This window comes from Mobula birostris, chromosome 32 (genome assembly GCF_030028105.1).
Source record: "Mobula birostris isolate sMobBir1 chromosome 32, sMobBir1.hap1, whole genome shotgun sequence".
Classification (NCBI taxonomy): domain Eukaryota; kingdom Metazoa; phylum Chordata; class Chondrichthyes; order Myliobatiformes; family Myliobatidae; genus Mobula; species Mobula birostris.
Genome location: NC_092401.1, coordinates 13909200 through 13922611, shown reverse-complemented (window position 1 = coordinate 13922611; position 13412 = coordinate 13909200). Strand labels below are relative to the sequence as shown.

The 13412-nt window shown below is 44.9% G+C and overlaps 1 protein-coding gene across 2 annotated transcripts in view; it reads right to left on the bottom strand.

The window, feature by feature from the left end:
* The window catches only part of LOC140191110 (sterile alpha motif domain-containing protein 1-like), a 90357-nt gene that overhangs the window by 62866 nt on the left and 14079 nt on the right, over nucleotides 1–13412 (bottom strand). For both annotated transcript variants that reach the window (XM_072248213.1, XM_072248212.1), the window contains exon 2: nucleotides 6335–6776. In XM_072248213.1, coding sequence (XP_072104314.1) covers nucleotides 6335–6776 — 442 coding nt within the window. The remainder of the gene's footprint in view (nucleotides 1–6334; nucleotides 6777–13412) is intronic.

Here is a 13412-nt window from a genome sequence, read left to right as displayed (position 1 = left end):
ATGGGTCGCTAGTGGTTCCGCAAGAGATCATGATTTAAAAAATAAACATCATTTTTTGAACTTTGATGCTAACGCTTGCGGTGGTGGGCAGTGATTGAACAGCTCCGCGAACAATCCTGTCAGACGTCTCTTGGCCCAGTGTGGTAGTGCACAGTCGCAATAGAAAAGCCACAGAAACCATAGAAAAATTACAGCACAGAGGACCGTGCTTATTTGGTTGAGTCCATTCTCAGTTTTTGACGCGAGGTAGGGTAGGCTGTTGATAATTGGTGAGCGCTGTATTGCATGGAGGGGAGGATGGTAGCCCCTCAGGTACTCAGACAGGGGCTGCAACCTCTCACGCTCCATTTAAACGTGGTACACTGGCTCCTCCCGGCCACAGAATGGGCAGGTGGACGGGGTGTCAGTGAACATACTTAAAAACCTTTGACACGGTACTGCCCTATCCAACACCTTCCACCCAAGGTCCCCAATGTTCAGGGAAAGGACCCCTGCATAGAGGGACTTACAACTGGGGCCTCTTTCACTGCCAGATGGTATAACAGCCCAAGGTGAGCCTGGCCAGCAGACAAAGGCAAGGAAGTGAAAGGTGTGCAGGATTAGCTGCTACAAGAAACATCTTGGAGCATCACGGAAGGGCACGGTGGACACTCCTGCGAGACGGCTCACGTTGTGCTGGACCCTGTCCATCCACGGTGCTATCCCGAGGCCTGGCCCGACGAGCACTCCCGGCCCATCAGGTGGTCGTGCCGCTGGAGCCTCTCCACTTCCTCGACACCCGCCCTGACAGGATGAGCACCAGTCTCCGCCGCAGCTAGAGTACCATCCCCCACCAGCGCAGGAGCACCCTGTCCGGAGGAAACTAGACAGCTCTTGGTAAAGGCGAGGCCGATACTGTCCGCTGGAATACGCGAGCCCTCCTGCAGGTAGTGTCTCCAGCGGAGAAAGTGCGTCGCCAGCGCATGCAGTCTTGGAGGGCGGTCACTGTACAGGTATCTCTGCAGGGTCCTGACATGCAGAGCCGCCAGCTGGGTGCGCACACATGACAATCGTTGACCGCTCTCCATGATCGGAAGACTCAGGACCCCAGCAGAGACACAATGCCCCCTGTTACCCCAGAAGTCGTCCACCAGCCTCTTCTGGGTCCTGGAGACAAAAGCAGTGTGCGGGACTAAAGTAATCCACCAGTACCATATTTTTACAATGAAAGCTACATATCAATGGGGTTGAATGGGGTTCTCCTTAGGGAACAGTGATCACAATATGATCAAGTTCACATTGAAGTTTGAGAGGGAAAAAAAATAAAATCCAACGTGCTGGTATTTCAGTGGAATAAAGGAAATTACAATAGCACAAGAGCGGAACTGGCTGAATTGACTGGAAAGGGACATTTGCAGGAAAGACAGCAGAGCAGCAATGGCTGGAGTTTCTGTGAAAAATGAGGGAAGTAAAAGACGGATATATTCCAAATAAGAAGAAATTTTCAAAGGGAAGAAGGACACTACCGTGGCTGACAAGTGAAGTCAGAGCCAAAGTAAAAGCAAATGAAAGGGGATACAAGGAAGCCAGAGCTACTGGGAAGGTAAGAGGACTAGGAGCTTTTAAAAACTTACAGAAGGAAACTAAGAAGGTCAATAGGAAGGAAAAGATGAATCATGAAAGGAAGCTGGCAACTATTATCAAAGAAGATACTAAAAGCTTTTTTAAAGTATTTAAAGGGTAAAAAAAGTCGAGGGTACATATAGGACCAATGCAAAATGATGCTGGAGATATTGTAATGAGAGATGCAGAGATAGCAGAGGAACTGAATGTGTATTTTGCATCAGTCTTCACAGTAGAAGATGTCTACAGTATACCCGACATTCAAGAGTGTCAGGGAAGTGAAGTTTGTGCAGTGAAAATTACGACTGAGAAGGTGCTCAGGAAGCTTAATGATCTGAGGGTGGATAAATCTCCTGGACCTGATGGAATGCACCCTCGGGCTCTGAAGGAAGTAGCTGGAGAGACTGCAGAGGCATTGACGATGATCTTTCAAGAATCGATAGATTCCGGCATTGTACCGGATGATTGGAAATTGCAAATGTTACTCCGCTATTTAAGAAGGGTGGGAGGCAGCAGAAAGGAAACTGTTAGCCTGACATCAGTGGTTGGAAAGTTGTTGGAATTGATTGTTAGGGATGAGATTACAGAGTACCTGGAGGTGCATGACAAAGTAAACCAAAGCCAGCACTGTTTCCTGAAAGGAAAATCTTGCCTGACTAACCTACTGCAATTCTTTGAGGAAATAACAAGCAGGGTAGACAAAGGGGTTGCAGTAGATGTGGTGTACTTGGATTTTCAGAAGGCCTTTGACAAGGTACCACACATGAGGCTGCTTAGCAAGATAAGAGCCCATGGAATCACAGGGAAGTTACTAGCATGGGTGGAGCATTGGCTGGTCAGCAGAAAACAGAGTGGGAATAAAGGGATCCTATTCTGGCTGGCTGCTGGTTACCAGTGGAGTTCCACAGGGTTCAGTGTTGGGACCACTGCTTTTTACGATGTATGTCAATGATTTGTACTATGGTATTAGTGGATTTGTGGCTAAATTTGCTGATGATACAAAGATAGGTGGAGGAGCGGGCAGTGTTGAAGAAACAGAGAGCCTGTAGAGAGATAGTTTAGGGAAAAGGACAAAGAAGTGGCAAATGAAATACAATGTTGGAAAGTGTATGTTCATGCACTTTGGTGGAAGAAATAAACAGGCAGACTATTATTTAGATGGGGAGAGAATTCAAAGTGCAGAGATGCTAAGGGACTTGGGAGTCCTTGTGCAAGATTCCCTAAAGATTAACCTCCAAGTTGAGTCAGTTGTGAAGAAGATGAATGCAATGTTGGCATTCATTTCTAGAGGTATAGAATATAAGAGCAGGGATGTAACATTGAGGCTCTATAAGGCACTCATGAGACCACACTTGGAGTATTGTGTGCAGTTTTGGGCTCCTTATTTTAGAAAGGATATACTGACATTGGAGAGGGTTCAGAGAAGACTCATGAGAATGATTCCAGGAATGAAAGGGTTACCATATGAGGAATGTCTGGCAGTTCTTGGACTATATCCCCTGGAGTTCAGGAGCATGAGGGTGGATCTCATAGAAACATTCCGAATGTTAAAAGGCCTGAACTGATTAGATATGGTAAAGTTATATCCCATGGTTGGGGATTCTAGGACAAGACGGCACCAGTTCAGGATTGAAGGGCATCCTTTTAGAACTGAGATGTGGAGAAATTACTTCAGTCAGAGGGCAGTAAATCTGTGGAATTTGTTATCACAACTGGATGTAGAGGCCAAGTCATTGGGTGTATTTAAGGCAGAGATAGATAGGTTCTTGATTAGCCAGGGCATCAAAGGGTATGGGGTGAAAGCAGGGGAGTGGGGATGACTGGAAAAATTGGATCAGCCTATGATTGAATGGCAGAGCAGACTCAATGGGCCGAATGGTCTATTTCTGCTCCTATATCTTATGGTATTATGGATCCAAATTGCCCTATTCCATCGTGCCTAGTCTGTAGCAAACAACTTACAAATGTAACAATGGCTCCAACAAAATTGAAGACACCTAGCTATAAATCACAGCCATATGACACGTAAAAGTGCTGACTATTTTAAACGACTATTGGAATCTCAAAACAACCAGATTAAAGCTTTTGAAAATAAAGTCACAGTCAGTAAAAAGTTTTTAAAAGTTATGGGAAAAAAATATAAAGAGTAATTTCAAGAAATGTAAGATAAGCTTATCTATCTCTTTTTTTCAAGAAAGATTAGGTAAAAATTCATTCTCTATTCAAGAGCATCAACCATTATTTTTGGATTATTATATCTACAACTTACTGATCACACTAACGTACTATGAGTTCTAGATGCAATAATTTTTATGCAGGGGTTCCGAGACATGAAAATTATTTCAAGTGTTCCTCCAGGGCAAAAGAGTTAAGAAAAACTGCTCTATTATATGCCCCCTCTTTGGTTTTTATGTTGGCTTTGACTTCTCTTGTTAGCCATGGTTATGTCATCTTTCCTTTAGAATACTTCTTCTTCTTTGGGATGTCTATATCCTGTGTCTTCTGAATTATTTCCAGAAATTCCAGCCATTGCTCTGCCATCATCCCTGCCAGTGTTCTTTTCCAACCAATTCTGGCCAACTCCTCTCCCATGGTTCTGTAATTCCCTTTACTCCACTGTAGTATTGATACTTCTGATTTTAGCTTCTCCTTCTCAAATTTCAGGGTGAATTCAATCACATTATAGTCACTAGACCCTAAGGGTTCTTTTACCTTAAGTTCTCTATATCAATTCTTGTTCATTGCACAACACCAAATCCAGAATTGCTGACCCTCTAGTGGGCTCAACTACAAGCTGCTCTAAAGAGCCATCTCATAGGCACCCTAGAAATTCCCCCTTTTGTAATCTAGTACCAACCTGATTTTGCAGATCTAACTGTCTGTTGAAATACCCCATGACTATTGTAACATTGTCCTTTTGGCATGCATTTTCTATCTCCCATTGTAATTTGTAGGCAATATCCTTACTACCATTTGGAGGTCTCTATACAACTCCCATCAGGGTCTTTTTAACCTTGCAGTTCCTTTGCCCTATCCACAGTGACTCAACACCTTTTGTCGCACCATGCTCAACCTTTTGATTCCTAACTTTGTCTGAGGTCTTACCAACATCTGTCTCCTCAACCTCTCCACTAACTGTTCTGGCACTCTGGTTCCCATCCACCTGCAACTCTAGTTTAAATCCCACCACGCAGGATTAACAAATCTTCTCACTAGGATACTAGTCCCCTCCAGTTCAGGTGAAAATTGTCCCTTCTGTACAGGTCCCACCTTCCCTGGAAAACAGCCCAATGATTTCAAAAATCTTATGCCTTCCCTCCTACACCACGTTTCTCCCATTATCCCTGAGCGTCCTATCCTCCTCGATTCATCCTCCTGTTCTCCATGTACACGTGGAACACTTTGGGGTGTCCCTTAATCCTGCTCTCCAAGATTTCTCACGTCCACTTCTAGCTCTCCTAAATCTCTTTTTAAGCAGCATCCTGACGACTTATTATTTCTCAAGATCCCTGCCCAACTTATGTGTCTTAAATCTTAAGTGTGCTCCCTTCTTCCTCAACCACATGTTCCATGCCTCTTTCCCTACCATCTTCTCCCTGACTCAGTGGGGAAGTTTTGTTAAGTGGAAAGAACTTGGGGTACAGGTACACAGATGACTGGCTTAAGTTACAAGAGATGAGCTGGAAAGTGGGCAAAGGAATGGCAAATGATATTTAACTCAGTCAAGTGCAAAGTGACACAGGTTGGGAAATTAAACCAAAGCAGGATTTCAACAGTGAAATGGCGGGGCCTGGGGAGCTTTGTTAAATGGAGAAAACTTGGGATACAGGTACACTGATCCCTGAAAGTAGTAACACAGACAGCAGCGAGGAAGATTACTTTTGACTAGCTGAGGGGTTAAGTACAAGAGTCGGGATGCATGTTATAGTTGTACAAAACATCGGTTAGGCTGCACTTGCAGCATTGCGTGCGGTTCCGGTCACCTCACTACAGGACAGACGTGATTAAACTAGAAAGGGTGTAGATTAGGGTGGCATGGTAGCGCAGTGGCTAGCACAGCTCTCTACAGTCCAGGCAACCCAGGTTCAATTCCCGCTACTGCTTGTAAGGAGTTTGTACATTCTCCCCGTGGCCATCTGAATTTCCTCTGGGTGCTCTGGTTTCCTCCAAGACATACTAGTTGGTAGGTTAATTGGTCGTTGTGAGTAGTCCTATGATTAGGTTAGGATTAAACTGGGGGAATTGCTGGGGGGGGGGTGCAGCTCGAGGGGTCATCAATATAAGATTCACAAGGAGTTGGATATATCGGAAGGCCTGAATTCTGAGGAGACACTGGATAGACTAGGTCTGTTTTCTGATGAGTGGGGGAGGCTGAGAGGTAATACAATAAGGTACGTATAAAATTATGAGAGGTGTAAGATAGGGAAGATAGCCAGTGTCTGTTTCCCATGGTAGGGGTGTTTAAAACTAGGGGACAAAGGTTTAAGCTGAAGAGGAGGAAATTTAAAGGGCTTCTCTGGGGTACATTTTTCTCACAGAGTAGTTAGTCCCTAGAATGACCGACCAGATGAGGTGATGGCTGCAGGAACAGTTCGTACAATATTTAAAAAGCATCTGGACAGGTACCTGAATGACTACGGTACACAGAGATATGGAATTATTGCAGGCAAGTGGGAGTAGTACTGATAGGTGTGATGTTTCTCTACCACACAACTCTATGAGTCTCAGTTACCTTGGTGGACACCAGGCTCTTCACCACAGTCCTTCTCCACGGCGACAGGTCCATCAGACGAGCCAGCTTCCCCTGTGCTACCTGGGCAGAGACGCACTTCGGCCCCACTTCTCGGCTCAGCTTCAGTCATGGCCTCGGACTCATCAACTGGGTCGGGCGAGGTGCCCTGCCCCACGGCCAGAGATGCTTCAAGCCGCTCTTCAGTGGGCATTTCCTCTCCGACATCTTCAGCTGAGTGACCTTCTGTATCAGGTGACTTGACGGGACTCCCTTCGGTATCGCTGTCCTCACTCCCGCAATCAGTGGCGGCTTCCGCCTCCTTCTGTGCTCCACTAGGCTCCTGTCCCACCAATTCACGGCCTTTCACTGGAGCCACATTGTCTTCATCTTCATCACTTCCTTCGCTGTCAGACGGATCGGCCTCTTTTGTTCTCCTGGTCTTCTATAGAAAGATAAAACAACAATATTTAGGTGACTGAAAATATAGAGGATCCTAATAGTAACTTGCTTCTCAGTGAATTAGTCACAGGAACCACAGCTACACTGAGCTGGAGGCTTGACTGAAGTTTAAGGTGATTAGAGAATTAATTGTGAGTGTGAACCTACTTCCTTTGGTGGCTGAACCCAGAATCGAGACATGGGAGGTAGGAGAAATCCTCCAAAAGGACCACAACCTTCTCGAAGGGTCTGGAGGCTTGCATGCGCCAGTGACCCAGAGAGCTATGTTGGCTGGAGTCAGGACTTTATTCTTTGACTCTTGGTAGGGTCACCCATGCCAAACAGGTCAAAGGGTAAAGGCCAGACTAAGAGTGGTCCAGCGGTCCGCCAGGTCCAGGGGTTCAGCTCGGGGATATCAACCCTGACTGGTCAAATAAAATTGTTACAGAATCAGCAATGAAAAATCCTTCAACATCTGAGCGCAACAGTAGTGAAAACCGAAAGGAAGCCTCAAACGTGATGAAGGAAGCTCTGAACACCGCCAAAGATGGAGGACCTTCACTGCTGTCCTAAACACCAGCAATGTAATGGGCAGTAAGTAAGGGTGGGCAAATGAACTCTTCGTCAAAAATCTGTAGCCATTGGTAGATTTTTGTCAGTCAAAAGTATTAGGGTCTATAGAACCAAGAGATGGCTGCAGTTTAAACACGAGCTGGCACAGTGGTGTAGCTGGTAGAGGTGCGGCCACACAGCTCTAGAGATGGAGGCTAATCCCCTAACCCACGTACCTCCCGTGCCTCAGAGATGTGCGAGTTGCCCTCTGCAAACTGCCCCTCGTGTGTAGGTGAATGGTAAGAATCCGAGGAGCTTTGACAGGAGCGCATGCAGTATAGATTTCCAGAAAATGTAGTGGAATAATGGGAAAATCCTGCCAACTGTCATAGATTCAATGGGCCAAAGTTTCACCTATATTGTAAGTTAATATGATGTAGATCATAGAGCAGAGAGCCTTGGGGCCAATGCCTCTCTTATCTTCATGCTAAAGAGGTTTCCTTATCAAATGTACGACTCCTCCTCTCCAGCTCATCCTGAACCACACTCACCAGTCAGAGCACACTGCTGCTCGGAGTCAGGTTTATGGTCACGTGCACAAGTGCAATGGGAAGTCTTAACTTGCAGCAGCATAGGCAATAAAAACATAAATTAATCACAAGCCTTGCAAGAGAGGTCACAATTAATACGAAAAAAAAAGACCATTTTGAAGGAAGTGATTAGAGACCACAGTGCTGCCAAATCCAGTGATTTGGGACATGCCAGCTGATTCAAGAACCAAATGCCTGAAGCAAACTCATAAACACTCAGCAATATCCTGAGTACCCCTCAGTGATGTAGCATAAAGCCCAGTGATGAAAACACAGAACAGGACTAGAAACAACCAGTCACGAGTTTATTCTCAGTGCTCCCTGCTTATTAGATTTACGGTTCCAATTCTATTCATCACATTAGTATTACCAAATGATTTTCACAGCTGAATTGAACACTCAAGATGGCGCCAGCAAAAAAATGATTCCTGGAGCGACATCTTCCAGGTAAGTCAATCATTTCAGTTTTTCTATTCTTCTACTTATTCTTTTTGTCTTAATTTAGTTTTTTGAACTGTTGGAGCCTGTGACTTACAGTCTGTAGTTCGATCGAGTGAGCTGGCACTGTGTTGTCCCCAAGAAAATTTTGAGAGAGAAATGCAAGCATGGTTGCAAGGAGAAGCTCAGAGATGAGGCGAGGGGCCATGATTGACTACATTTCTTGCCAATTAAAACACTGAGGCAAATGTGGAGGACAGCAAGCAGTTCTCGGAGAGGCCGCTGGTTTGAGTTGCTTCCCTCAGAGGGGCCACTGGGTCCTGATGCTCTCGGAGATGTTACCAAAATTCTGAGATTGGACTAAAATTATGGATTGGACTGTAGTTCGTATTGGCCTCTTTCAGTTCCATGCTTTCTTTTCTTGTTGTTGTCCATTCCTTCTTGTTGCCTGTTTGGTGGGCTGGGGGTTTGGGGTTTGGGGTTTGGTGTCCTTGCTGTTGATTCTCCGTGTGCGTGATCTGTTAGTTTTTGTGCGGGGCGTGGGGGGCGTGGGGTTGAGGTCGCGATTTTTTGTTTCTTCTTCTTTTCATGCGCGAGGAGGGTTACAACTAGAGGGTGAGGGGGGCATTGGTGTCTGTCTTTCAACTACTTCTATGGTTTTCTAGCTTTTATGGCTATCTGGGGAAGACAATTATCAGAGTTGTATTCTGCATACGTAGTATGATAATTAAATGAACCTTGAACACCTTATGAAAGTTCCACCTCCTCTGCACTGCACTCCTGCTGGAGAATACCTGGATTGAGAAGACGACAGACCCGTTGGGTTTGGGCTCCAGATCTCTGTGGCTCAATAGTAGCCTGCACTTTGAGCTCTGTTAAATTCTAAACACAGTTTAGGCCTAAAACAAATCAAAGTCAGCTCTACAAAGTTCAACATTGCTTAAATGCAGTCCAGAAGTAAGAACTCACTTGTGTGTGTGTGCATCAGCAAGAAACATTTGAGACAATGAAAGTCCTCTCTCATGTGGAACACTTGGGCCCTTTACAGAGAAATTCAAATACGTGCCATCTCTTTTCGTGGAAGGCATAAAAACCGAATCGAGATGATGGGGGTCCACAGTTAATGGGGGCTGAAAGTGGCTGAAAGATATTTTTTTAAAAAATTAATGGGACTGAAGGCCTCGGGACCTTCACCCAAAGTCTTAAGGAGGTGATGACAGAGACAGTGGACGCACCAGCTGTCATCTCTCAAAGGCCCATTTTAGAAGCCTGAAAGGCAGCAACTAGAAGACTACTGGAAAGGGAGACACAAAATGGAGAAGGTTGGCCAACGTTGATTGCAGGGAAATTAGTAGAATCTTTTGTTTAGGAAATGATAATGAAGTACACAAAAGTTTACAAAAAGGAAACTGGTGTTTAACAAATTTATCAGAGGTTAAAACTAGATTAGGCAAAGGGAGTCAAGTGGTTGTAGTCAAATTTCAGTGGATTCCAATTAATTGAGCCATTGATTAATCGGGGCAGCCGTCTATTTGGGAAAACTCTTAAGCGATTTGGCATGTCAACAAATACGCTCAAAAACGTCTATAGTTGCACCGTGGAGAGCGTTCTGTCTGGTATGGAGGGGCTTTTGCACAGGACAGAAAGCAGCTGCAGAAGGTTGTAAATCTAGTCAGCTCCATCTTGAGTACTAGCCTACAAAGTATCCAGGATATTTTTAGGGAGCGGTGTCTCAGAAAGGCAATGTCCATTATTAAAGACCTCCAGCACCCAGGGCATGCCCTTTTCTCACTGTTACCATCAGGAAGGAGGTACAGAAGCCTGAAGGCACACACTCAGCAATTCAGGAACAGCTTCTCCCCCTCTGCCATCCAATTCTTAAATGGACTTTGAAGCTTTGGACACTAACTCACTTTTTTTAATATACAGTATTTCTGTTTTTGCACATTTTTAAAATAATCTATTCAAAATACCTGTACGCAATTGATTTATTTGTTTATTTATTTATTATGTTTTATTTTATTTATTATTACTTTTTCTCTCTCTCTGCTAGATTATGTATTGCATTGAATTGCTGCTGCTAAGTTAATGAATTTCATGTCACATGCCGGTAATAATAAACCTGATTCTGATTCTGAAGAACAAAGACTAAACAGAAAAAATAGCCGGGATTGCCTTTGTTTCTTTGGGACCCCATGCCACTTATTGGGACAGAAGGCTGTTCCTAACTGGCATCAGTCATGTGTACTTGTATGACTATTAGACACTACACTGTGCTCTGAAAGAACAGTTTTTAAATAGCAACACACATCAAAGTTGCTGGTGAACACAACAGGCCAGGCAGCATCTATAGGAAGAGGTACAGTCGACGTTTCGGGCCAAGACCCTTCGTCAGGACTAACTGAAGGAAGAGCTAGTAAGAGATTTGAAAGTGGGAGGGGGAGGGGGAGATCCAAAATGACAGGAGAAGGCAGGAGGGGGAGGGATGGAGCTAAGAGCTGGACAGGTCATATCCCTTTTGCCAATCACCTGTCCAGCTCTTGGCTCCATCCCTCCCCCTCCTGTATTCTCCTATCATTTTGGATCTCCCCCTCCCCCTCTCAAATCTCTTACTAGCTTTTCTTTCAGTTAGTCCTGACGAAGGGTCTCGGCCTAAAACATCGACTGTACCTCTTCCTAGAGATGCTGCCTGGCCTGCTGCGTTCGCCAGCAACTTTGATGTGTGTTGCTTGAATTTCCAGCATCTGCAGAATTCCTCGTGTTTAAGTTTTTAAATAGCATCAGTTGCGCGTGTGTGTGTGTCCATGTGTTCAAAAAGCAGCGATTTTTGTCTCTGAGAGTCGGCAAGAAATCAGCAGTGAGACAATTCTGAACAGTTTTGCTCACTGCGGTTTCAAACATTCAGGCTCAGAGATGCTAGAAACAGCCGGGTGAGAAAATGGAACGATTTCACTACTTCAACAAGTAAAGAATTATGAAGAATTTCGAGGTATCTTGAAAGTTACAATGAAAATGAATATTTGGAGGACGCAATCACCGAAAGCATTTTATGAAAGCATTCCGTTATCTGCATTCGGTGTCTGTGCTGATTTTGTTCATTCACTGTCAATCAAAAGAATACGATAGATCAATTCCTTCCTCGATAATTGGGAACTAATACACAATTTAATTGTACTGTAGAGGTATTGCCAGTGTTCCAATTTGTTCTGTATTTCATTTAAATACTTAAATTGTTACTCGGTTACACAGTAGTTTGTCTTTTTTATCCTTTTTAACTATTACATTAAACTTTGGCTAATTGACCAGTTATTTAATTGGGCCAAAACGTACTGGTCCCGATGCCATGGAATCACAGAAAAGCACAGCACAGAAACAGGCCCTTTGGCCCATCTAGTCCATGCCAAAAACTATTCAAACTGCAGAATTCCTCGTGTTTAAGTTTTTAAATAGCGTCAGTTGTGCGTGTGTGTGTCCATATGTTCAAAAAGCAGTGAACGAAAAGCAGACTGTTCTACGAGTCTGTGGTGGCCAGTGCGATCATGTTTGCTGTTGTGTGCTGGGGCAGCAGGCTGAGGGTAGCAGACACCAACAGAATCAACAAACTCATTCGTAAGGCCAGTGATGTTGTGGGGATGGAACTGGACTCTCTGATGGTGGTGTCTGAAAAGAGGATGCTGTCCAAGTTACATGCCATCTTGGTCAATGTCTCCCATCCACTACATAATGTACTGGGTGGGCACAGGAGTACATTCAGCCAGAGACTCATTCCACCGAGATGCAGCACAGAGCGTTATAGGAAGTCATTCCTGCCTGTGGCCATCAAACTTTACAACTCCTCCCTTGGAGGGTCAGACACCCTGAGCCAATAGGCTGGTCCTGGACTTATTTCCTGGCATAATTTACATATTAATATTTAACTATTTATGGTTTTATTACTATTTTTTATGGTGCAACTGTAATGAAAACCAATTTCCCCCGGGATCAATAAAGTATGACTATGACTACTCCCATTGGTCTGTACCGAAACCATAGCCCTCCATACCCCTACTATCCAAACCCCTCCCAAACGTTGAAACCGAGCTCACATGTACCACTTGTGCTGGGAGCTCATTCCACACTCTCACGATCCTCTGAGTGAAGAAGTTTCCCCTCATGTTCCCCTTAAACCTCACTCTCACCCATAAGCTATGACCTCTGGTTTCCAATGTGTCCCAACTAACTGGAATCCACTGTATTTGCAGAAGGCCTTCAAAAAGGTGCCATTTGAGAGGTTACTAGAGTACCAGGGTTTGCATTCATATGTCGGTCTAGACCAGGAGTCCCCAGCCTTTTGCGCACCGCGTACCGGTTAAATGGTGACAGTATTCTTGCGGACCTCGTGTGCATTCAAGTTCAACAGTGGGCGTGACAGGGAATGAGGGAAGGTGCAGCTAACTCATATCGGTTCATATCGTTTCTTTGCGGCCCGGTAGCACATGCTCGTGGTTGGGGACCACTGGCCTAGACTGATGATTGGTTGATGGGCAGCCAGCAGGCAGTCGGAATAAACAGGCCGCTTCCAGTCTCGGGAGGTGGTGACTAGTGGGATGGTGCGGGGACAGGAGCTGGGGCTCCACGTCCTCACGATCTGTAACGAGAACTTGGATAAAGGGACCAAGTATAACATATCCAAGTTGGGTGAAGCTGGGCTGTTGAGGAGGTTGCAGGGACACCTCAGAAGGACAGAGGCCAACAGGTCAAGACACAGCAGACTGAACAGAATGAGGGAAAAATGTGAAACCATCTACTCCGGTAACAAAAACAGAGTATTCTATAAGCGGTGAGAGGTTGAAAGACACTGGTGTTCCAAGGGACCCGATTATCATTGAAAGTCAACACAACATACAGCAAGCTATTAAGTAAGCAAACAGCGCGAGGGGCCTTCACTGCAAGAGGCCTTGCATACACGTGTGAATATTCCTAACTGAGTCCGCCTCGGGAATACTGTGTAGAGAAGAAAGGGAATATTTTTGATAGAGTACATGCAAGATCCAATGGATCAATTCCTGGGATGGCAGGGT